Source organism: Pyrgilauda ruficollis, unplaced genomic scaffold (assembly GCF_017590135.1).
Source record: "Pyrgilauda ruficollis isolate IOZ18807 unplaced genomic scaffold, ASM1759013v1 scaffold161, whole genome shotgun sequence".
NCBI classification, from domain to species: domain Eukaryota; kingdom Metazoa; phylum Chordata; class Aves; order Passeriformes; family Passeridae; genus Pyrgilauda; species Pyrgilauda ruficollis.
Genome location: NW_024514876.1, coordinates 362996 through 386200, shown reverse-complemented (window position 1 = coordinate 386200; position 23205 = coordinate 362996). Strand labels below are relative to the sequence as shown.

The following is a 23205-nucleotide window of genomic DNA, read 5'->3' as shown; positions in this document are numbered from 1 at the left end:
AAGGCATCTGGCTCCAAAGTGCTCACTGAGGCTGGTGTATCCCCAGGGGCTCGGCTGGCAGGGGTGTCAGAAGGCCAAAAAGCACCTGAAACCACTGGGTACCTGCATGGCAACCCCCCATGCCTTGCTCCCTGTCTTTGCTCTTTACTTGTCCCAACACCATGCACAGAACCAATATTTATATACAAAATATGACTGTGATTTCAGCAAAAAAACAATCTGCCCCCTCAGTCCATTAATAATCTTGTTTCGCTGCCAAAACATTTTCATTTCCTTTTCTCCAGGCCTTCTTTGTCTTCCTTGTGTCTATTTTTACTGCATTTTGTGACAGGCAGCCTGTCAGTTTGCCATTTAGGTGAATCTTTCTGCAGTGTGGCCAGCAAAATACTAGCAGCAGAGAAGCCTGCTAATTAAAACCGCTGCCTGTAATTTATAGATGTGCTGTCTGTGCTCAAGGATGGATGGAGAGCAGAAATCGCTGCCCTCTCTGCAGAGGGCTGTGGGGTCATGCAGCCGCTGCAGCGACTGCTTCCCTGCCCCTGCTGATGTCACTTGGCCGCGGATATCGGGGACACGGGCTTCTCCGAACGCAGAATGCCGGCTGTCCCCGCTTCTGAATTCCTCAGGGAGCAGCTCCCGTTCCCTGGGAAAAGGGCATCTCCCGGGCAGGGAGAGCGGCGCGGGGCCGGGCTGTGGGCGCATCCCGGGCAGGGACAGAGGCGCGGGGCCGGGCTGTGGGCCCGTCCCGGGCAGTGAGAGCGGCGCGGGGCCGGGCTGTGGCCTGTCCCGGGCAGGGACCGCGGTGCTGAGGGCACCCCGGACCCTCCACCCGCCGCGTCCCAGGGCCGGCGAGCAGCCGCAGCAGCGTCGAGAGGACGGCCTGAGGGCCCGAGGGGACGGCCCGAGGGACGGCGGGGCTGGCGGAGGCGGCTCCCGGGGCCGCGGCCCTGCCCAGCGCCGGCTCCTCTCCGCGCCTGGTTGGTGCCGGCGGGGCCGGGGGCGCGGCCAGGCCGGGGCCGGCCCGGTAAAGCGGCGGAGCGGGCGCGGCGGCCCCGCACCATGGAGGGGCACCTGGCTCGCTGCAAGATCGTGGTGGTGGGGGACACGCAGTGCGGCAAGACGGCGCTGCTGCACGTCTTCGCCAAGGACTGCTACCCCGAGGTGCGGGAGGGCTGCGGGAGGGCGGGCCGGGCTCTGCGCCCCGCGTCCCCTCAGCTCACCTCAGCTCACCTGTGCTCTCCCCTCCGTTCCCCAGAGCTACGTGCCCACCGTCTTCGAGAACTACACGGCCAGCTTCGAGATCGACAAGCAGCGCACGGAGCTCAACATGTGGGACACCTCAGGTGGGCCGGGGGGTGGCGGGGGTCTCGTCCTTCCCACCGATGGGCTCCCCGTTCCCACCGATGGGCTCCCCGTTCCCACCGATGGGCTCCCGTTCCCACCGATGGGCTCCCCGTTCCCGGAGCCGCCGGGCTGGGGCAGGGGCAGCGGCTCCGAGCCCTGCGAGCCTCCCGGGCGCTCCCGTGTCCCCGCAGCGGGAGAACCGGCTGCGGCTGCAGCGGGGCCGGGCGGGAGCGGGGAGGAGGGAGAGCGCTGCTGGAGGAGGGAGCCCTCGCCTCGGGAGGGATGCTCTGGTGCTGCCACAGAGCCTCTGGCGTTCTCTGGTGTCTTTTTGGCTCGGTTTGGTTTCGCCTCTTTGTGTCCTCGGTTGTGGTTGTGCTCAAAGCGCCGGGCACGGCTGTCCCAGCCCACCGAGACCCGTCCCGAACTTTGTGCCTGCTCGTGCCTCGCTGGAGGCACGAGTTGCGAGAGGAGTGCGTGATGCAGAGCTAATAGAAATACTGGCATCCCACAAAGTTCACATGTACTCTCTAATTTACCTTCGGATCCTTTTGTACAGGCAGTGCAGCTGCATGCTGTGCTCTGCTGATGAATATACATCGTGTGCTTGCTGGTGCTCTTTCCCCATATTCTCTTAATTTCTGGAATCCTGGTGATAAATGAAGTCTTCTCAGTGTCCAAGAGCAGTAGTAAATGCAAACATGACCTAGGACTTCCTGTTGCTCATTCAGATTCCTTGCTGTAATTTTGCATTCATTAAATGACAGCTATAGCATCAGCATAGCTCTAGCTAGAGTAGTGGCTTTACTGAGTCTTGGACTAGCCCAAACATGTAAAATATATTTGAGTCTTCTTCTGGAGTAGCTTGCTGACCAGGAGACCTTGCTTTGCTGATTTTTATTCCCTGAGACAAAAAGGGAATTAGATCCAGCTTTGCTGGCAAGCTACATGCTGTGATGTGAGCCATGAGGACACTGGCTCCTGGGGCAGGGGATGGGGCTGGAGATGAAAATTTGGCTCTTGGCATTTGACCAGGAGCTGTGCTTGAAGCTCAGAGTGCTGGTTACATGGAAGCCCTTGCAGGGTGGTTGCTGCCGGGCTGGTGTGTGTTTGGAGACTCTCAGACGTGGCCACAGTGAAACCATCCTGGCTGGTCCAGGGCTGCAGAGGGCTCCTTGAGGCTGCTCAGGGTGTGCCAGGGCTCAGGGGTGCTGACCTCACGTGTCACTGGGGTGCACATGGGTGTTCACCCACAGCTTGTTCACCCCCGTGGCTGGGGGAGTCCAAACCTGGGCTTCTGCAGCCTTGGAGGGGATGTGGTGGGTTATCTTTGCTAGGCACTGAATGGCCTTTGCTCTTGAGTATCTGTGTTTGATATAAAAACTTCATCTTTGCAGGGTGTAGAAGCACGTTTGAAGCATTGCTTGCTTTTTAGGAATCCTCCAGAATGATGTGCTTTGGTCTTACAAATGTTTAAAGAAAAGGACATGATAAAAAGTCCCTGAAGTATGTATCTGGCACCTGCATCTGATGCTGTCACACGTTCATTTTTCCCCTTGCGACAAAAGATGTTTTTCCAATATTTGTCTCTGCAGCCAAAAACAAATGGACTTTGATTCTTTCTCTTTTTTCCTGTGAAAAATGTCAGACTTTAACAGCTTTGCTGTAGATAGAGTTCATCAGGTAGTTTTCCAGATAAATTCCCTTTGATTTGAAATACACAGGAGCTAGTTTTAATAAACAATCCTGCCAAGCACTAGACAGCAGTTTTCCCTGGTAATCAAACTGAAATTTTTAGCTGTAGACTGCACACCTCTATTGAGTTTCCACTAGCCTGCAGTGGCCCTTATAAATGGCAGCTTTGGCACAAGAAGTTTTGCACAGTAGTGAGTTGAACCAGCTGAGCTGAAGGGATCAGGAGTAGCTCCTTGCCCACCCCAAGGAGAATGACAGGCATTGGTGGGCACTTCCCCTTCTCTCTGGGCTACCTAATCTTTCTTTTAAGCTGCTTTTCATATAGGGGTTTATTGTTCATGATAAAAATCCATCCCAGCAAGAGTGGAAAAGGAGGTGTTGAGAAAGGGTGATCCTGACATGAGGAGGGGAGCACTTTCTGTTTTAAATGCTCTCCTTCTCTTAGATAAATGATTGGAACTGAAACTTCCTGAGAAATCAGCAGAGACCTGGAGAGAGGAGGTGGATATTAGTTTTTTAAAAATTTTAATTAATTTCCCTTGCCCCATACTTAGTTGAGGAAGCAGTTGGAGACTCTGGAAGCTGCACAGAGTGAGCTGAGCATCTCTCAGCAGTGAGTGATGGGGAAAGTGCAGTCTGGCCTGGAAAACTCCCTTTATGATGACTGAGAGTGGCTGCAGTCCACCTGGCCACTCAGCCATCCCACTGGTGAGCCCTGTACAGCCCAGGGTGTTGTTTGCTCCCTGTGTCCTGTCATCCTGTTGGAAAATGCAGCCTTTTGAGCTGAATTGACCTCTCCTAAATGGCAAACACAGGCTGTGACATTGGCAGCTGGAAGGCAGGAGCTCTCATTAGAGGAATATTGACACAGAGTGGATGGGAGTGATGGAGAACTGAATGGCTCCCAAATTGTATTGGGACCTCTGATTTTCTTTAAATGCCTTTTAACTCTTTGCCCATTGTTTACTGGGGCTAGAGGGTGATTCTGGATAGTTTCCAGCACTGAGAATCCTTTTCAGGGTGAAACCTGTGGTGCTCTGACAGGACAATGCTGGGACTCAAATGGGACTTAAATCTGGGAATGTACCAGGGAGAAAATCCCCTTGTCCAACATCTGCACCTGCTGGTTGAGTTTCATGGTTCTTTCCATTTGTGTCCCAGCTCGGGACAGACCATGGGAGTAAAATTGCTTCAGGTGCCATGTCACAGCATGGCAGGAATGTCCCATGCCTGCTGTCCCCAAGTGCTACATGCTGTTTGCTAAAGCCTCCATTGAACAGCAGTCTGACACCCTTGTCTGTGAGGGAAGGGGTGCAGAGCCTGCGTGGGGCAGGCATGGTTGCAGCTCCAGGGAGTGGCCATGCCCTGGCACCTCTGCTCGTGAGCCTTATGGAGGGCACCATGCTTTGCTGCTCTTCTTGTTCCTGTTCTGGCAAATTCTTTTGGCTGCCTGTTGGCTGAACACGCTCAGCACAGAGCCAACTCCTCTGCACAGGGCTGGGATCTTGTGGTGGGGGAAACTCCTGTTCAGTGGGATGTTTGATGGCTTGGGAGTGCTGTTCCCAAAGGGCTGGGTGCTCCCAGACCCGGAGTGCCTGTGCCCCGGACCCGTCAGGAGGAGCTTTGTTCCTCGGGCAGGTGGAGCAGGGTGCATGCATTAGCCATGCTCTGCAAGGAGTGGGCGAGTTTCGAGTTTCGTTTGAGTGATTCAGGTCTGGGAGGGAGCATCGTTACCCCCAGGCGTGCAGGGGCAGGGAGCTTCTCCTCAGCAAGGTAATAATACTGCTTTCCCCGTGGGATCAGGGAGTGTCCCCAGGTCTGGAAGTGGAACCATTGAGGTGCTCAGCAGGTCTCTGGCAGAGAGAGCCTTCAGTGAGCAGGCTGACCTGCTGCCCAGGGCTGCCCTGCTGCCCAGGGACCAAGGCTGATCTGCTGCCAGGGCTGCCCTGCTGCCAGGGACCAAGGCTGACCTGCTGCCCTGCTGCCCAGGGCTGCCCTGCTGCCAGGGACCTGTGCTTGGAGCGTTTCCCACCATGACCTGGCATTGCCAGCGCACCCACTGCCCATGCTGGGCTGGCACAATGCCCTGCCCGCTCTGCAGAGCTTCCCTGGCACTGGGTGCCATCAGGGGGAGAGAGGAGTTCAAGCCATGCTGCTGCCCGGGTTGGCAGCACTGATGCTGGCAGCTCTGAGGCTTTACCCTGTATCTAGGTGGACTTTTTGTTCTGTTTTCAATAATAATGGTGAGGAACCTATGCTGTGCCTTGGAGCCTGGGCTGAGTTCTTTGCTTTTGGCTCACCCCCCATGCTGGGAGGCTGTGCCTGCTGTGCCTGTGGCCTCACAGAGCAGGCAGGCAGAGTAGGGAGTGACCTGAGGCCACTGAGCTGCTTGATGCATCTTTTGCTGATGCAGACTCAGCTGCAGAGTGGAGCTGCCTGCTTCTGGTAGGGACATCTTTGCCAGGGCTCCGTGGGAGACTCAGCCTGGCATTGTGCCTTGCACAAGGTCACTGCTGCCTTGGAAAGCTGCTGGAGGGACTGTCCTTTGTGGAGCATCAGGATGGTGGAGTCACAGTGCCTGCTGCAGCCTGCAGTGTTGCAAAGGTCAGTGCTCACAGGTTCAGCAGTGCCCTGCTCAGCTCAGAGCAGAGGAGCTGTGTGCCTGCCTGTAAGAATCCTGCCAGCCCTCCACAGCCACTGTCTCTTCAGCAGATGTGCTTTCAAGACAAGAATAACACTGTGAATTGCAAATCCCCCTCCGCCTTCCTCTTTGCCTGTGCTCAGCAAACAGTCTGCCTTGGAATGGCCTGTGTGGGAACCCACAGGCTGTGATAACAGATCCTTCTTTTAAGGGAACTACTGAGGAATGTTGATGAGATTAGAGAGCTGAAAGGGGCTGAGTTTAGCAATCTCCATGGATGCTGGGGCTGTCTGTGCCTGGATTCCCAGTGTGCAGCTCCAGGATTGCCATGGCTGCCTCTTCCCAAGTGTAAGAACAAGTTCTGTCTCAGAAAGCCTTCAATGCACTCTGAGACAGACAGAAAATGTGGAGCTGCCCTTTCCATACCAAAAGAGCTCCTCCCATGCTTCCTGTTCAGACTGAGAGCCTAAAACCAGCATGCTTGTGTTGTGCCTCAGCACAAATATGTAGTTAATCCTAAAAATACGTGCAGCTGGGTCACATTCTCACGCAGGTCAGTAACCAGTCAGACAGAACTTTAAAGGGTTGCAGCAGAAATGCTGATACTGAAGTGGGTGGAGGATGGACCTTGAGAAGGGCAGGGCAGTGCCCAGGAGGATCTCCTCTCTGGGCACAGTGTGGAGGGCATGCTGCAGTGCTGTGTGGCTCAGGGATGGAGCTTGGTTCTGCTCTGATGATCCCTGTGGCATCATTCATCCTTTGTCCCCTCCAGATCTGAGAAGCTCAAGCCTCTGTGGGGCCATAAGATGTCCTGGGAGTTGTAAGGGTACTGAGGAACATTTCCTGTAGTGACAACTGGCTGACCCTGCTGGCTGCTGTGACCTCGTGGACAAGGAAGGATGTTCTGGGGGTGGGTTTGTTCCCAGCTCAGGTGCAGACCCCTTTCCCACAGCCCAGAGGTGATCTGCTCTCTCCTATGCTCTGCTCTCCCTGCTCTTCTTGCCCCAGATTCTGAAGATAAAATCTCCACTCCATGAAACTTTGCAAGTGTACAGGCACAGCCTTCCCTGTGGGAAGAAACCTTATCTGGCAGCCAAGTGCTTGGGGAGGGACCTAATGCCTGTGAACAGTAAACCTGAAATGTGCAGCACTGCACCAGGAGCATTGTGTTCATTCAGCCCTCAGCCCTGTTCCCTGAGGGCAGAGTGTGTGCTGGCTGTGCTGCAGGAAGCTGTTGCCACTCTAGGTCCCTGTTGTACCCTGCAGAAAGGATGACAGGCAGGTTATGGCAATGCCAGATGCCCTTGTGACATGGCAAGAGTGCCAGGAAGGGAACTGTGACCCCCATTTGTCTCCTTGGTCAGCTGCTGCAGGCATCAGCTGCATCTGCACACCCAGTCCTGCCATGCCAGACACCCTGTGATGCTCCCCCAGGAGCTTTCAGGGGCTCCTCACAGTTGCTGGAGGGAGGTTTGCATCTGAGCAAGCTTCTCTGGACCACAGGCATGTGTGAGGCAGGACACAGGACTGGGAGGAGGCAGAAGAGCTCAGTTCCTGCCTGAGCTGGGGATTCCTCCACTGGTAAATCCAGCAGAACAGCCTCCTCCTGAGGGGCAGGCTTCCAGTAATAAGATCTGGAGAAGGGCCCAGAAATGCCACCTCAGCCTATGCAAATACCATTCCCTTCATCCTCAAGGTGTGCCAGCTGGGCTCTTTAGTAATTCACTAATTTTTGTATGTGTATTGTAAGAATTAGAAGCAGAGGTTAATTGTCCAAACTGATGAGCTGGTTTTTTTTTTTTTTTTGGTTTTTTTTTCAGTTGTGCACTTCCCAGAAGAGTGTTTGTTCTATGTCACAGAGCAGTTTCCTCCTTTCCTATACTTCAAGGGTTTGCAGTGATGCTGCACAAGCAAGACAAATGCCAAAGTTCAGCCAGGACAGAAGGCTGTGGAAGTCCTGGGGCTGTTGATTTGCTCCTGCTTTGGCAGCTTTGCCCTCTTACCCAGAGCTTGGGTGGGATCTGTCTGGCAGAGTGGACATCCTCTGTCATCTCTAAAGGCTGGTGCTCATCTGGCACCTCTGTGTGGGGAGGTGACCCAAAACTCTTTGTTTTGTCAGTGTAGCCCTCCAGAAAGCTGGGATGAATTTGAGTTTCATTCCATGAAGGCTGCTCTTGGCAGTCCCTGCAGAGAGCAGCATGTGCCTCAGCATTGCTGCCTCTTTGGGGAGAGCTTACAGTGAGCCCCCCAAGTGTGCTGCTGAGAAATTGAGCTCTTGGCAGTGCTCATCTCTGTTTTAGCCAGAGCTGGGCTGTGGGAGCCCCTTGGAGAGCAGATCATGGCTCTGCAAGCACTCTGGCTTTCCCTGTTGTGGGATGGAGGGTGCTTGTGTGAGGAGGCTCATCATCTCTAGAACAGCTAATAAGGAACAAATGAAGATTAGCACCACGATGGTAGAGATGAAACAGCATATTTCAGTCCCCTGCCCAAGAGTGGCATTGCTGAGCTGCAGTGCCAGGCACTCCAGGAGCTACCAGCCAAGGGCAAAGAGGAGCTACTCATGCTTGTATCCACCCCTGAACTGCAGACAACAATGTGAATTTTATTTTTAAGCTGGTTGTAGGCTTGCTCCAGTTTTCTCTTTAATCATGAACAGATGCACTTAGGTCCTGTTTCTTGCAGACCTGGGTGCCAAGTGGGAGAATGACTCATGCAGCAAAGGAAGGCTGAATCTGCAGACACACCAGCCTTGGGCTCCTTGTGTGTGTTTGGAATTGCCAGGCTGTGGAGTGTCTTGCTGGAGGATCTGTAAGGTGTCAAGTGCTCATAATCCATAAAACTGAAGAGCTAGAGATGAATGCTGTGGCTTTTTTGGGTTGTTTAGGTGGGGTTTTGGGGGGGTGTTTTGTTGTTTTGGATTTTTTTTGTGTGTGTGTTAGTTGTAATATGCAATGAAAAAGTAATAGATACAAAACAGAATTTTCTGATTCAGCAGAGATGTCTCCAGAGCAAACTGGGGATTACCTTGGCTGGGAGCAATGCAGCTCCTCTGCCCCACAGGGCAGCACTGAGGTGGGCAGAAGCTGCTGCTGCTGGCTGGGAGCTGAATGCCAGCTGAGGTGCCAGGGGTGACTCTGTCACCTTGATTTCATTAAAAAAAATAAGTTTTTTTTTACCTCGTGCTTCCCTTCCCTCAGCACGGGAGTCTCTCCTGTGGTCCCAGGTGATGAGAGCAGGATTCCTGGCAGGATTCCTGTCACTGGGGTGAGCCTGTGGGGGTCCTGTGGGATGGTGGGGGGCTGCAGCAGAGCTGAGGGCTCTCTGCTGAGGGGCTGGCAGGCTGCTGAGGAGCAGCAGGTTGCTATGATACAGTTTGCTGTGGCAATGTCTGTGCTGAATGAGCCAAAGCTGCCCCTACAAAAGGAGCATTCCTTGGCTGGGAGGGGGTAGATTTATCTGAAGTGTTTATGTAAAACTGAGAAGCTGCAGGGAGAGGATGTGCGTGGGAACGTTTCCTCCAGCACCAGGGCCCCTGTCTGGAGGCAGACAGCTCTGTGTGCATGGGGGAGAGGGCAGGGCTCAGATAAAGGACCGGGCTCATTCAGGCATGCAGATCAGCCCTGGATCTCCCGTCCTGTCCTGTCCTGTGCTCTCAGCCCATGGCAAAGATGAGACTGAAGAGCCTGTTCAAAGGGGAGCTCAGCACTGCTGTGCTCGGTGCTGCTGTGAAAGCAGCCAGGGCAGGGCAGGGCTGGCTCATCTGGCTGTGCCTTGGGGAGTGCTGTGTCTGCCCGGGGTGGCTCTGCCCAGGGTGAGCTGCAGCAGTGTGAGCCTGAGGCAAGATCAGAAACCTCTGTGCCCAGGACCCTGGCTCACCCTGCCTGCCTGACTGGCATCTCTGTCCCCAGAGCTGCCCAAGATGCCACAGGGACTGGCTCCTTTCCATTAGGGAGCTTGACTTTCCCTCTAGGAAGAGGCTGGGCTCTGCGGAGGTGAGGGTCTGTTTCTTCTGTGCTGATCCCAACCCCTTCCCTTCCCAGTGACTTTGCAGGGACAGAGCCCCATCTCTTCCCAAGAGGAGCAGGGGCTGCAGGTGCCTTTGCTCCTCTGGGCTGGCTGTAAGAGCTGCAGACACCTGGAGCCGATTTTGCTGGGATCCAATTGCACATCAAATCCAGGGCACCTTCCCCTGCAGGGGCTGGGCTGCTCAGAGCCCTGGAGCTCTGCTGTTGTAGGTACCATGGTCTGAGCTGGATGGCCAGTCCCTGGCACTGGGCAGGGTTTGGGAGGGCTCCACAAAGCCCTCAGCCTGCCCCACGTGGGCTCTGGGCAGAGGCAGGAGTGTCAGGCTCTGCTCCCCAGGTGTTTGCAGAGCTCCTGCTGTGCTGGGGGACTGTTCCCCGCTCTGCACCTCAGCTGGGAGCCCCTGTGCACACAGGACCTGGGGCTGGAGATCCTGCAGAGAATCAGCCCATTCTCCTCTGGTGCCCAGCCCAGGCAGATTTCCAGAAACATAAGCCATTCCTTCCAGAAACATAAGCCATCATCATCCATAATTCATCAGGTGCTGAACTTCATTGAGGAGCCACCTGACACCTGGGCTGCACCCTTCCCCTGGGGTGGGAAAGTGCCAGGTCCAGACATCCCAAGGAGCTGCAGCAGGAAGCAGGGCTGGCTTCCTCAGCCTAGGATGACAATCCTGCTTTTGGAGGAGGCAGATTCACAAGGACTCTGGTGTCTCTGTTTCCTCTTCCCATAAATAAAATCTGCTTCTCATCCCTCCAGGAAATTTGTTTGTTTTTGCAATATAAAACCAAACCAATGTTTTTAAGTAGCAGTGAGGCTGATTGTTCCATGACTGTTTGCTGAGGTGTCTGCACTCACCAACAGAGTGCAGTGCAAATAAAAATGCTATGGCACAGTGACTTTATTGCCTGAAATTTGCATTGAAGGTATGTGTGTAGTAGAAGCACTGCAGGATTCAGGCTGGGCTCTTTGCCTGCTCACAGAGTTCCTGTGGAATGCAGAATCATCCTCTTCCATTTATAGCTCATTCACCAAATCCTGTCACTTCTTTTATATACCAAAAAGAATCTGTCTGACTTTTCCCAGCACAAATCCAGAAAGAAGGCAATTCATTTTTACCTGTCACAAATTCTCACAACCTCTGTGAGCAAGCTCTCCAGTATAAAGACAGCGAGGGAGGATACAAACCAGCAGGAGCATTTTCTGTCTTCTCTCAGCCACACCTTTCTGCTGTGAGGGGTGCAGCAGTGGCATGACAAGTGATGGAATCCAGGCGTGAGTGGTGAGCCAGGCGTGTGCAGTGCTGAGCCCTCCTGCGTGAGCAGCATCCCCAGCAGCACCTGCCAGAGGCTCACTAGGGAGGGAGAGGGATGCAAAATTTGCCTCTTCACTCTGTCAAGGGGTAAATATAAGAAAACAAGGGCAAAACATCTGACTTCCATGCCTGAACAAAGGAACTAAAACTCTCTGCCAGTCCATCTCTGCTGAACCTTATGGGGTGTGGTCACTGGTTGTTCTGGTTTGAAAGCAAAACCAGTGAGAGGCTCCAAGTCAGAAATGCAATTTATTAGGAAAAGAAAAAAAAAGAAAAAAAAACATGCAATAATACAAAATTAAAACCAGTGACAGAGTCAGAATACACCCTGACACCCTCTTGGTCAGGGTGTTGGTAGCAGTCCAGTTTGAATGGTGGCTGCCTTCTTGGAGTGTCAGGTGTGGTTCTGTTGGAGCAGGGATCCTGTAGAAGGATGTAGTCTTCCTCTGAAGATCCCATGGGAAAGGCAGCTGTTCCTCTGGGAATCCAGTGAAAAGGCTGTGCTGGTGTCCCAAAAATCTCAGATTCTATCCAGGTAGGAATGCTTGGCTCCTCCCTTTGGGCAGAGCATCTCACAATGGGATGATGGAATTTTTATCAGCCATGCAGGGACACTCAATACCCATTAACAACAGATATCTCCCCAGAGGGAGGATTGGTGGAAGAGATAAAGAAAACTGCCCAGTTAACAGAAGATAACTGCCACACCTCTAACAGATGGCAAATAAAGTACATATTGCCTTGCAATCTAGGAACTGGTCAAAAGCTTGGGTTAATATCCTTTGTTTTCAACAGAGCAGTCTGCATCTTGATGCAGTGTCTCCAGTAGTTACTGGAATTAAAGTCCTGTGCTTGGTGGCAAGGGTTGAGGGTGCCAGGCTGTTCTTTGGCCCAGCAGCAGTGGCATGGGACTGCTGAATCCATCTCTGCTGATCATTATGGTGGTGGTCACTGGTCAAAAGCTCAGGTTAATGTCCTTTGTCTTCAACAGACCAGCCTGCATCTTGAGGCAGTGTCTCCAGTAGTTACTGGATTAAAAACCTGTGCCTGGTGTAGAGGTCTGAGGGTGCCAGACTGTCCCTTGGCCCAGAAGCAGTGGCATGGGACTGCTGAATCCATCTCTGTTGAACCTTATGGTGGTCATCAGTCAAAAGCTCGGGTTAACATCCTTTGTTTTCAACAGAGCTATCTGCAGCTCGAGGCAGTGTCTCCAGTAGTTACTGGAATTAAAGTCCTGTGCCTGGTGTAGAGGGCTGAGGCTGCCAGGCTGTTCTTTGGCCCAGCAGCAGTGGCATGGCACGTGCTGACCCCGCTCCTCTCCGCAGGCTCAGCCTATTACGACAACGTGCGGCCCTTGGCCTACCCCGACTCGGACGCTGTGCTCATCTGCTTTGACATCAGCCGCCCCGAGACCCTGGACAGCGTGCTCAAGAAGGTGAGTGCCCAGCAGCCAGAGGGGTGCTCTGCCCCACCTTGGGGTCCCCATGCCCTGAGGCTCTTGTCAGGGCTCACAGCTCTGGCCCCTGGCCTTGCCTGGGGTTCCTGTGCTCAGAGGAGGACGGTCAGGTGCTCTGCTTGGTCTGTGCAGAATGTGAGATATTTCCCTTTGGAAGGAACCTAGGGGATGGTGGCAGCTTGCAGCATGTGTGTGGGGTCTGTGTTCACACCTACAAATGTGGGGGCAGAGAGAAATGTTGGGCATTTGCTGTGTTTTCCATCAAGACCTTGGAAGGTCTCTGTCAGCAGAACCACCAACGGCTATGGATTGCCTGCAGCAGCTGGGAAGTAGCCCCTGTGCCTGTTTCCAAGCAAGCAGAGTGCTCAGTTTTTTGGCTCTCCCCTCAGTTCAGCATCTGCATAGTGAAAAAGACAGCAATCAGTTCTCTATAGCTCGTCAACAGAAATGATGAGCTGTGGTGCTGAATTTGAAGTGAATTAATAAGATGAGATGGCACAATGCCACTGGCCTGGAGAGCAGGCAGGGCCCTAAGCCTGCCCTGGCACAGCTGAGTGGCTGTGCTCTGTGGGAACAGCTGAGAGTGTTCTACCTGCACCTTTCAGCAGAGCTGATATTCCAGCTGGCAGGTCCCAAAGAGCCTCGCAGGGCTGGGGATCTGCTGTGGAGCACCCCTGGCTGGTCTCCAGTGGGGCACTTCTGGGAGAAAGTCCCACACAAGGCTTTCCTCTGAGGTGAAGTCCAGCAGCCCCAAATGCTGCTCAGAGGAGGGAGGGTCAGTGGCTTCCTGGCTGCATCCCTTGGTCCTGGCTGTGCCCTGCTTGGTTCTGCAGGACAGCATTTGGCAGCTGCATCCTGTCCTGGGGGGCTGGCATTTCATTTGTGACACCCTCTGAGACACCAAGGCATGAAAAGCAGCTCAGAGCAGCAGCTCCCATGGCTGTTCTCCTCAGAGAGCCCCAGGGCTGGAATGGCCACAGCCTGAACATGTCATGCTGCGCTGCCTGGCCTCTTGGCCTCTCCACATTTTGCCAAAGTTGTGCTGAAGCAAGTGCCTCTTACTCAGCTGCTGGGAGGGCTGAGAAGTGGGTCTTTGTCTCAGGAGTGTCCTGGTGAGGGGACAAAGACCCTTCAGATAAAGTGGTCAATGGCTCAGTGTTGGCTTCCAGAGCAGGTCCTGGGTACCAAGCAGGCTGGGTGGAGGGAGGGTGTTTCATGTGGACTCAAAGAATTTACTGCTCAGCTTGGGAGTCAGCAGAATAATAATGCAAGTGAATCACTTGTACCTTAATGAAATACAAACCTCTCAATAATTAGGTGGGGCTGGGAGTTATTTGTCTCTCTGCTCACTCTTCATGTGAGTCCACCCTGCTCAGTGTGTGGTTTCCCTGTACAGCCTCACAGATGTTTTGAGTGCTGTTAGGCAATGTTTTTTTGATATGGTAACTTAAAATACACCCTAAATCCCAGGGGATTTCTTAAGTGCCTCTGAGTAGATGCCTTGTTTCCTTTGGTGCAGGCTCACAGCCTTATGGCAGTGAGGAAAATTCCTTAGACACCATGAAGCTGAAATGGGTTTTAGCTTGTGATATCAGGCAAATAAGGAAAATAACATTTCCTGTTCAAGCCTCAGGCAAAAATTCAGCAGAGGAAATCTTTATTAATGCCTCCCCTCTGATGCCTGGGCTGCTGTACAGCATGTACAGTTGAAGGGGCAGAGGCATCTGAGGGAGTGCAAGCAAGCAGCTCTGCCTTTCATGCAGAACAAGTTTTTGTGGAGCGCTGCTTTGGTTCTGACAAAGTCTTGATAGCACAACAGGTTTTGTGCTCCCAGAGGTGTCAGTCATGCAGGAAGGGGATCACAGCTCTCTCCATAAATTAGGGAGTCCTGTATCACTGCAGAGACCTCTGCCAGGTGTGAACAGAATAGCTCAAATCCTTCAAAATTAGGGTGCTTGAATTCCAGCTCCAAAAGACCTGGAACTGTTCATTGTGAGGTTGTGCAGGCATTTAGTGCTCTGTGGCTGCAGCACCATGACCTCCAGCACGCTGCCCAGGGGCTGGGGGTGCCTGAGTCCTGGGGAACCAACATCCTTGGCAAGCAGATACCTGGAGATACCTAAAACAATCTCCTGATAGAAAATAAGATTTTTCATATTTTGCAGTTGGTTTGGTCTGATGCTGGTTGAATGACATTTGGATGGTTTTTAGCACTCCCTTCCCCACGAGGTTGTGGACACTGGGCTTGGTTTTCTTTCTGCTTCTAATTGCCCAGGGTATAACTTAACCTTGAGTTATTGTAGCAGGAAATTGCTAATTCCAAGTGACACTTCAGCTGGGGGTAATCTCTATTTATTATCTGCTTTCTACTTCAGCACCACTAGATAAGTAACTGGGGCATTGACATGCTGATGGAGCTGTGCAGGTCTCCCCCGGGGGAGGTCACAGGTGATGGATTTATTTACTGCTGCAGACACAGCTGACATCAGGCATTCACTTTGGGAGCTCTGAAAGGAGTAATTTATATGAAGGACATGGATGTTTGCCCTGGCCTTCTCTTTCCATTGCTTTAATTCTTAATTTCCCTGGCTGTAGCTATGCTGTGCATATCATAATGTCTCTAACAGGCGGTTCCCAGTAATAAATAATGTGTGAGTGTGCAAAGAGCTCTCCACTGGCCCTGTTGACCCTTGGGGTCCCAAATCTGAGCACCAGACTGTGTGGCTGTTTTTCCACAGCCAGGGCTGGCCTCCTGTGGCCTTGCACAGGGGAGCACCACTAGGATGGGGCAGGTTTGCAGGGAACAGGTGAGCATGAAGGGTACTTTGGCCATTGCCATCCTTGACCTTGGCAGTCATTAAAGAGCCCTGATATGCTAATCAGTGTTTGACCAGTTGTGACACCCTGTTTGGGAAAACCACACCCACCAGAGCCTCTCCTTTCCTCTGCAGTGGCAAGGGGAGACACAGGAGTTCTGCCCCAACGCCAAGATCGTGCTGGTGGGCTGCAAGCTGGACATGAGGACAGACCTGAACACCCTGCGGGAGCTCTCCAAGCAGCGCCTCATCCCCGTGACACACGAGCAGGTGGGTTTGGCCAGGGCCCAGGGAGGGGACAGCTGTGCTCTGTCACCACTGCACCCAGGCCTTGCAGTTGCAAGTATAGAAAATATAACGTTTCCCAATAATTCTTGTAATTACATTCCTGAAAATGTGATTTTATTCCAAAAGTAAAAGTTATTTGTAATAGTTACTGCAGAAGTATTTAAGAACCCATTACAGAGTGAACAGAACATAACATTACACATCTAAACAAAAATCTAGCAAACAGTGAGAATTACCTGCTCTCATAATAACTGATAGCAATTTCTTCAGTAAGATTTCTCTGCTGTGCAAAATCATTCAGCTGCAGCTGGTTTGGTCATGGCTCAGGGACTCAGAGCTGCTCGTGTTTCCACCACTTTTGTCCCCAGCTCTGGAAGACCCTCACTTATTCCTGGTGCTCTGCTGAGCAGCCACCCGGTTAGTAGCCAAAAAAGTCATTCCTCAAAGCAGGTGGAAGTGCCTGATTTGACAGGCTGGACTGGCTGAAGGGGAGTGTTGTCCTCCTGCATCTCCAGTTCAGTGCAGCTCTTTCTGCTCCCAGTGACTCCTGCTTGGCTTCTGTGTTGGGGCAAAACTGCAGGAGGGAAGAAACCACAGCTGGGGGCTGAGGGGCTGCTGCCAGTGGTCTCCAGAGGAGCCAGCAGTGTCTCCAGGCTGGTGACAGACCCAGACTGGTGCAGGCACTGAGCTGGCTCTGTGTTGTGCAGGGCAGGTGACTGTCCAGGTGAGGGGGGTTGCCCAGGGGTCTCAGCTGCAGGGGGGGCACTGTGTGAATGACAAAGTGCCACTACCCCAGAGTGGCATTCACGCTCTCTGAACAGAGACAGACACAATTTTCTCTCCCTGGGTTTTTCCTAGAGAAGCACAGAGAGAAGAAGAGAAAACAATTCTTATCTCTGCTTGCTGCTCCTGTTATTTTTGCACATGTGGAATGTGTTATGGAGATTGTTTACCTACAGTGATTTGTCAATTAGATTCTGCTGAGGATTATTTTGTTTCCTTAACCAATTGAGTCAAAGTTGTGTCCTGGCTGTCTCAGGATGTTTTCTTTAATATTCTTTTAGTATAGTATCTCTTTAATATAGTATTGTATAATAATATAATATAGTATAGTTTTAATAAAGTAGTTGTTCAACTTTCTAAATCAATATGCCAATCATTCCCAGATGTTAGAGTCACCCTACATTCTACAATGCCCCGGGGCCCAGAGGTTGGCAGCACTGCTCAGGGGCTGCCCTCACCTCTGCAGCTCTCACAGAGCCTTGCCCTGGTGGGGAACCACTGTGTCCCCAAGGTGCCACTGGCAGGGCTGCTGGCTGGGTGGCAGGCTGCTTTGTGAAAAACACCAATCGCTTGTTTTTAGAATTCTAAAAGTTAAATAGCAATAAAATGGTTATAAAAATAGTAATATAGTTAGAGTAATAAAAATTTGGACAATTAGAATTAGGACAATACAAGACAATAAAAACAGAGTTACAGATAGTCTGGGTACCTCTTTCTGGGCAAAATAAGCCTGGAAAAGGACACAGGTTAACAGAGGATTAACCCTTTAAAGCAATAGCCTGTTTCATATTCATACACCTCATACATGATGGATAAATTCCATTCAAAAAAAAGATTCTGTCTGGTCAGTGTCAACTTCTTCCTCTGAATCCTAACGGATAACACATACAATATTAATTTTAATATCTGCAAAAAGCCAACCATAAAGCACACATTTTCCACATGCTCCTCGGCCAGCGAGGTGCGCTGACCCTGTTCCCTCTCTCTGGCTGCAGGGCAGCGCGCTGGCACGGCAGATTGGGGCGGTGGCCTACGCAGAGTGCTCCTCCAAGGTGTCGGAGAACAGCGTGCGGGACGTGTTCCATGTGACCACGCTGGCCTCGGTCAACAGGGTGCACAAGAACCTCAAACGCAGCAACTCCAAACGGGGACTGAAGCGGGCGTCACAGATGCCTGGCAGGACAGACTTCCTGAGTGACACAGAGATCAGGAAAGACCGAGCCAAGAGCTGCTCCATCATGTGAAAAATGGGCTGTAAATAACGTGTGTGTGTTGTCCATTTGTACAGTAACTGGCTGAGACAAGGGCGTGGTGCTGGCTGCAGGAGCTAGCCTGCCTTTCCAAAGCCTTTTTCTCAGTCTCTAGGGCTGAGCAAAGGTGCCAGCTGCAAGCAGGGCTGCACGAGTTGCCCTGCACTGTGGAGAATTCTGGGCTGGCTGCTGCTGTGCAGATTGCTTGGGATGAAGGAACCACTTGGCAGAGGAGTATTCGGGTGCTGGAAGGTCTGTGACTGGGTGAAACAAAGTCAAAGGGAGCAATGTGTGTGTGTGTGTGCCACCCTCCTGTACCCGCAGCCCAGGCCCTGCCCCTGTGCAGCTGTACAGCACACACAGTGTGGGCTGGGGGCTGCGTGGGACCTGGGCTGGAGGTAGGAGGGGGATTGTGAGCAGCAGAGTGTGATCAGGAGAAGGTATTCTTCCAATCTTCCTTCAGAAGGGAAATGATGTTTGAGGTGATGCTGCCCTCGGCCAGGTTGGACAGCAAGGCCAAGGAAGGTGCAGGTCTGGGCCAGAGCTGGGAGGGAGGGAGGCTGGGAAGGAACCTTAACCTGATGAGACACCACAGCACTTCACCTCCTGCAAAGAAAATAGGCAGATGTCTCTTCCCACAGCAATTCAGATACTCAAACTGCAATTGAAACGCAGCTGAGTGGATCTGGCTCCACGGGAGAGGTGTATCCCACTAGATGCATCCTGAGAATGGTGGTTCCCTTCAGCAAGCAAATGCCCCTGGGGAGCTTTGCTGACACCTGGGCACTCCCTGGGCTCTCCCCCTGACCTGCACACACAGCTCCCAGCAATAACTGCAATAACAATCCATATCCTGCTCCCCACCCACTTCCAGCTGCAGATTGTGTTGCATGGTGCTGTGTTTGTCTGGTATCGATGGGAAAAATGCCTTTATGCATATCTGCACCCTGTCTCTGCTGTGGCAGTGGGAGAGGAGGTGCTCCCTGCCCTTGTGCCTTGCTGTCTGGCCTCCTCCCAGCATCTCCCATTGCTTCTGCTGCTGCCCCCTCTGAATGCCTTTGATGACAGTATTAGCCTGGGCTTAATGTCACATGGACACTTTATGGAAAAATAGAATCTGCTCTGTTGCCAGATCCAGCTGTGTCTGTGGGCTACAGGAAAAATAAACATGATTGGAAAATCTGTGGTGCTCAGCTGTGTTCATTTTTAACTCAAACCACACATCCTCTCAAAACCTCTTACTGCCCAGCTTACCTTTGGATCCTGATGTCTCTCTCTAGCTCTTGAAATACACTTGTGCACCCCCTTCAGTGAAAAACCCAGAGGATTTATCTGCATGTATTCATTTTGGAGCTGAAACACCTGCTTTGAACAGCCTCTCCCTCTGTCCTGACTCCTGAAATGTTGTGCAGCATTTGCAGGTTGTCTCTGCCTGATTCAGCAGCCTGGGCTGCCAGGAGCTCTGTTCTCACTACAGCATTAGCTTTTGACTCAATATTTTGTGTCTGCTCTCACACCCAGGTCTTAGGCTGCAGCTGCACAGGGAAGGCATTTTGGGGGATTGGAGCTGCTGATTTACCAGCACAAGAAAAGCTCCCTCAGTGACTGGACACTTGTGCTGTGAGCAGGTTGCAGGAGCTTGAAAACACCCATCTGCAGTCTGGGAGGAGGAAGAGCTGAGCAAGGCAGTGTGTGGAGAGCAACCCTCAGCATCTTGATGCTTTTCTTGCACTCTCTGGGCTCCCCAGAGCCTTTGCAAACATTGTTGGACAGAACCAGATCCCAGCTTGGTTCCCAGCACACAAGAGTCACTGCCCACTCCTCAGAGCTGTGTGCAGGTGTTCTCACCATCCCCATGTCACACTGGGACTTCCTCCCTTCCTCATGCACACAGCAAGGGCATTCCCTTCCACTGTGCTCTGGCATCTTTGAGCTTCTGAACTTAATGTGGCAGTCCCTACAAAAGCAGTTTGCATTTAATGTGGCAGTCCCTACAGAAGCAGTTTGCATTTAATGTGGCAGTCCCTACAAAAGCAGTTTGCATTTAATGTGGCAGTCCCTACAAAAGCAGTTTGAATTTAATGTAGCAATCCCTACAGAAGCAGTTCCTGGGTCACTGATCAGTTTAAACTTGTGCTGGCTCTACCTTAACTTGCTGTCTCACCCTGTAAGCAAATCTTAATTCCAGGATCCATCCTGAGGGGCTGTGCAGGGCAGCACCCCCTCCCTGAGGGCTGTCACCAGCCCTGCAGAGTTGGCACAGCACATCAGTGCCAGACAAGCAGCTGCTGTTTGGGGTTGCACAAAAACAATGGGATCTTTCTTGAAAACTTCTTGTTCTGCTTTCCTTAATTCATTTTCTGTGCTGGAGGAAGTGTCATTTCTACCCACCTTGCACCCCCCTCAGCACAGCTTTAGCTGGCCTGTGGTATGAAAATAATGATGTTGGAGTGAAAGTAATTTGTGCCCAGCTGCTGATTCTGGAATTCTGTGAATTCTGTGAATTCTGTGAATTCTGTGAGCTGCTGCTGCAGAGCTCCCCAGAGGCACAGCCAAGGAGCTGCCTGGCTCGGGCAGATGAGTCAGCACAGGAAAAGAGAAACAAAAACAAGCAGATGGAAGAAATGGAACTGACACACGAAACACACAGCAAGCGAGGAGGACTTGAGGCCCCTAATTAGTGCCTGCAGAAAAATTAATGAGCAGCACTGCCAGTGCAGGTGTGCTGCCAAAGAAAGCATTCCCCATGGATGGGGAGCAGAGCAGGGACAGGCAGGGACAGGCAGGGACAGGCAGGGACAGGCAGGGACAGGCAGGGACAGGCAGGGACAGGCGGGGACAGCAGGGACAGGTGGGGACTGGCAGGGACAGGCAGGGACAGGCAGGGACAGGCAGGGACTTCTGGAACAGCCAAGAAAAAAAAAAATATGGAAAAAAAAAAATAAAAGGTGTCAGCCAAAAAAATGTGCATTCTGCCAGAGTGAGCAGGACCAGACTCAGATGCAGACATGTCCAGAGGAGGTTTGGACACAGAAATGTGCAGCTCATGAGAAGGTAATGAAAGCCAAAATGCAAATGCTACCACAGCTGAGCTGGACCCAAAGCATTCATCTGTCACCCTTGTGTACAGCCCAGACATGCACTGCTGGGAGCCTTCTTTGAAGGCTTGGGCTTGTGGCTCAGAGTGGGATTGAATTCTGGGCAAATGAGTGTCCCTGTCCCTTCTCTGCCCCTCCTCAGAGGACTCCAAGGCTTCTCTCTGCAGTCACAATTCAGCAAGCAGCTTAATATTCTGGCACTGGCTTCTCCACCAGCTTTCTTGTCTAATAAAGAGTGTTTGGACTCCCACAGTAGCTCATTTAACCAGACTTTTCAAAGGAGCTCCTCTCCCTCACTCTCCTTCTCTACAGAGGAATAAACAAGACAAAACAGGAAGCAAAATCAAAAGAAGAACAGAAAAGGGGAAAAAAAAAGATTAAAGTCTGAAGGAGAAAAGGAGAGCCACAGGACAGATCAAATGAACCCACTGTTGGGTTCCTTCTCCTCCAAACCAAAACAGAGTCTGCTGGGAGAAGTTTGGGAGTCAGCAATGTGTGCATATATATATATATATATATATACACACACACATACACTATATATATGTATATATACACACTATATATATATCAACACAGTATATATATATTCCTCTATATGAATATGTACATATTCAGAATATATATATTGTGTATATATATACAGATATACAATATATATAGTCATATATCTATATTTATGAAAAAATATATAAATAGGAGTAGGTGGAAAAGTAGTCAGTGGAAGTTTTGGGATTGTCAGCATGGGAACAGCTCCAGAGCACGTGCTGAAGTTAATGGCAGGTAATTCAGGATAAAAAAAGCAGCAGTAGATGTGTGGGGGATGTGGCCATCGCCCTCACTCCCAAGCACCAGAGTTCTATTCAAAAGCACCAGGAAACCCAGACAGGCAGGGACAGCAGGGACAGGTGGGGACAGCAGGGACAGGTGGGGACAGCAGGGACAGCAGGGACTGGCAGGGACTGGCAGGGACAGGCAGCCCCTTCAGTCTGGGTCACAGCAGAAATTGTTCTGCCCCCAAGAGAGGGAACTTGTGGATCCTCTGGCAGCCCTGGCAGGGCAGCAGGCTGAGGGTGAGTGCTGCAGGCTGAGCCCCAGCAGTGATGGAGGGAGGGAATGTCCTGGGAAAGGCAGAGCTGAGTGATGTGACCAGCAGCGGGCTCAGGGAAGGGCTGGAAGGCCACCACCAGCTCCTCAATAGGCCTTTCAGAAGGTTGCTAATGAGAGATAATCACTGTCAGTGTCGCTGCTGGAAAGGAAGGGATGGGACTGTTTTCAGGCTCAGAATGATTTATTGCTCAGACAAACATCAGTCTCAGGGGCTGTGAGGTTGTAGAGGAGCCAGCATTCAGCCATAGCTCACAAGTTCTTCATTACAAGACAACACAGAACTTTCTAACACAATGGACAGTTGCCACAGGATTTATTTTGCTTTTCTAACCTATCCCCTTTACTCACTTCTGCTGCACTGTGGATGTTTTTACCCAATGATCTTCTAACCCACATGCACACATTGGCTTCTATTATAACTTCTAAACTTTTAACTTATACAACAACACCCTTTTTATTTTATATAACCCTTCACCATTTTATCAGTCCAGTTTCTCCCTTACTTAAGGCACATTCTCACCTACAACTATAGAAATGCAGGTTTATGATTAAAAATGTCATTCAGGGCTCCCACTGGAGCCCAGGGTGTGGGACTGTGGCTTCTGACCCCATGGAGAGGGCTCGTGGGCCCAGCCCAGGGCTGTGCCTGCTGGGGCAGGGAAGGCGCCCAGGGCACCTCCTCTGGGTCTGGGGGAGGCTCCAGCCCACCCAGAGGGGACAGGAGCTGTCCTGCTGGCAAGTGGGAAACCTCAGGATCAGCTGGGGATGGAGTTTTCCTGGGAGACTGGATGCCCTGGGCTGCTGCATAACCAGGAGAGGGGACCAGGCTGCCCAAAAAAATGACTCAAATAGCCCAAATCAGCTGGGAGTGCTGGGGCTGGAGAGAGCTGCCCGTGGCTCACACGGGGGGCAATCCCTGCTCCCCTCTGTGCCTGCCCTGGCATGGGGCAAGCCTTGGACCTGCTGGCAGGGGATGGAGGAGCCAAGTTTCTGTTTTTCTGATTCCCACAAATCACTATGTGTGAGATGGCAAGAAAAAGCCCTTTATGACTCCAACTTGGGCTTTAAGTGTTAATTAATGGACACCTTCCAAGTCAGGATAACATTACAGTGACAATTCCCTGTCAGCAATCCCATCTGTACTAACTGATCTGGTGTTTAATGTAATAGCCTTGACCATAATGACTTTAAATTATTGAAAAGAAATCTATAAAGCCTTTATTAATAATTAACAATGTCTTCCTGGTGTGTTATTTTAATAAAGCTCCATGACCTGTAAGATTAACAAGCAGGGGACCCAAGGGAAAAGAAAGGAGAATGGGTGATCAAATAGAAAAAAATCAAAAGCAGCTAAGAGTTCATTTCTTCTGCAACTGCAGCAACAGG

General features: G+C 51.6%; 1 protein-coding gene across 1 annotated transcript; it reads left to right on the top strand.

Moving 5' to 3' along the window:
* Positions 1-821: 821 nt before the first annotated feature.
* On the top strand, positions 822-18791 carry RND2 (Rho family GTPase 2). The gene is made up of 5 exons (XM_041463079.1): positions 822-1161; positions 1256-1343; positions 12344-12453; positions 15426-15560; positions 17357-18791. The coding sequence occupies exons 1-5, from the start codon at positions 1060-1062 to the stop codon at positions 17603-17605; spliced, it is 684 nt and encodes a 227-aa protein (XP_041319013.1). The 5' UTR covers positions 822-1059; the 3' UTR covers positions 17606-18791.
* The last annotated feature ends 4414 nt before the right edge of the window (positions 18792-23205 follow it).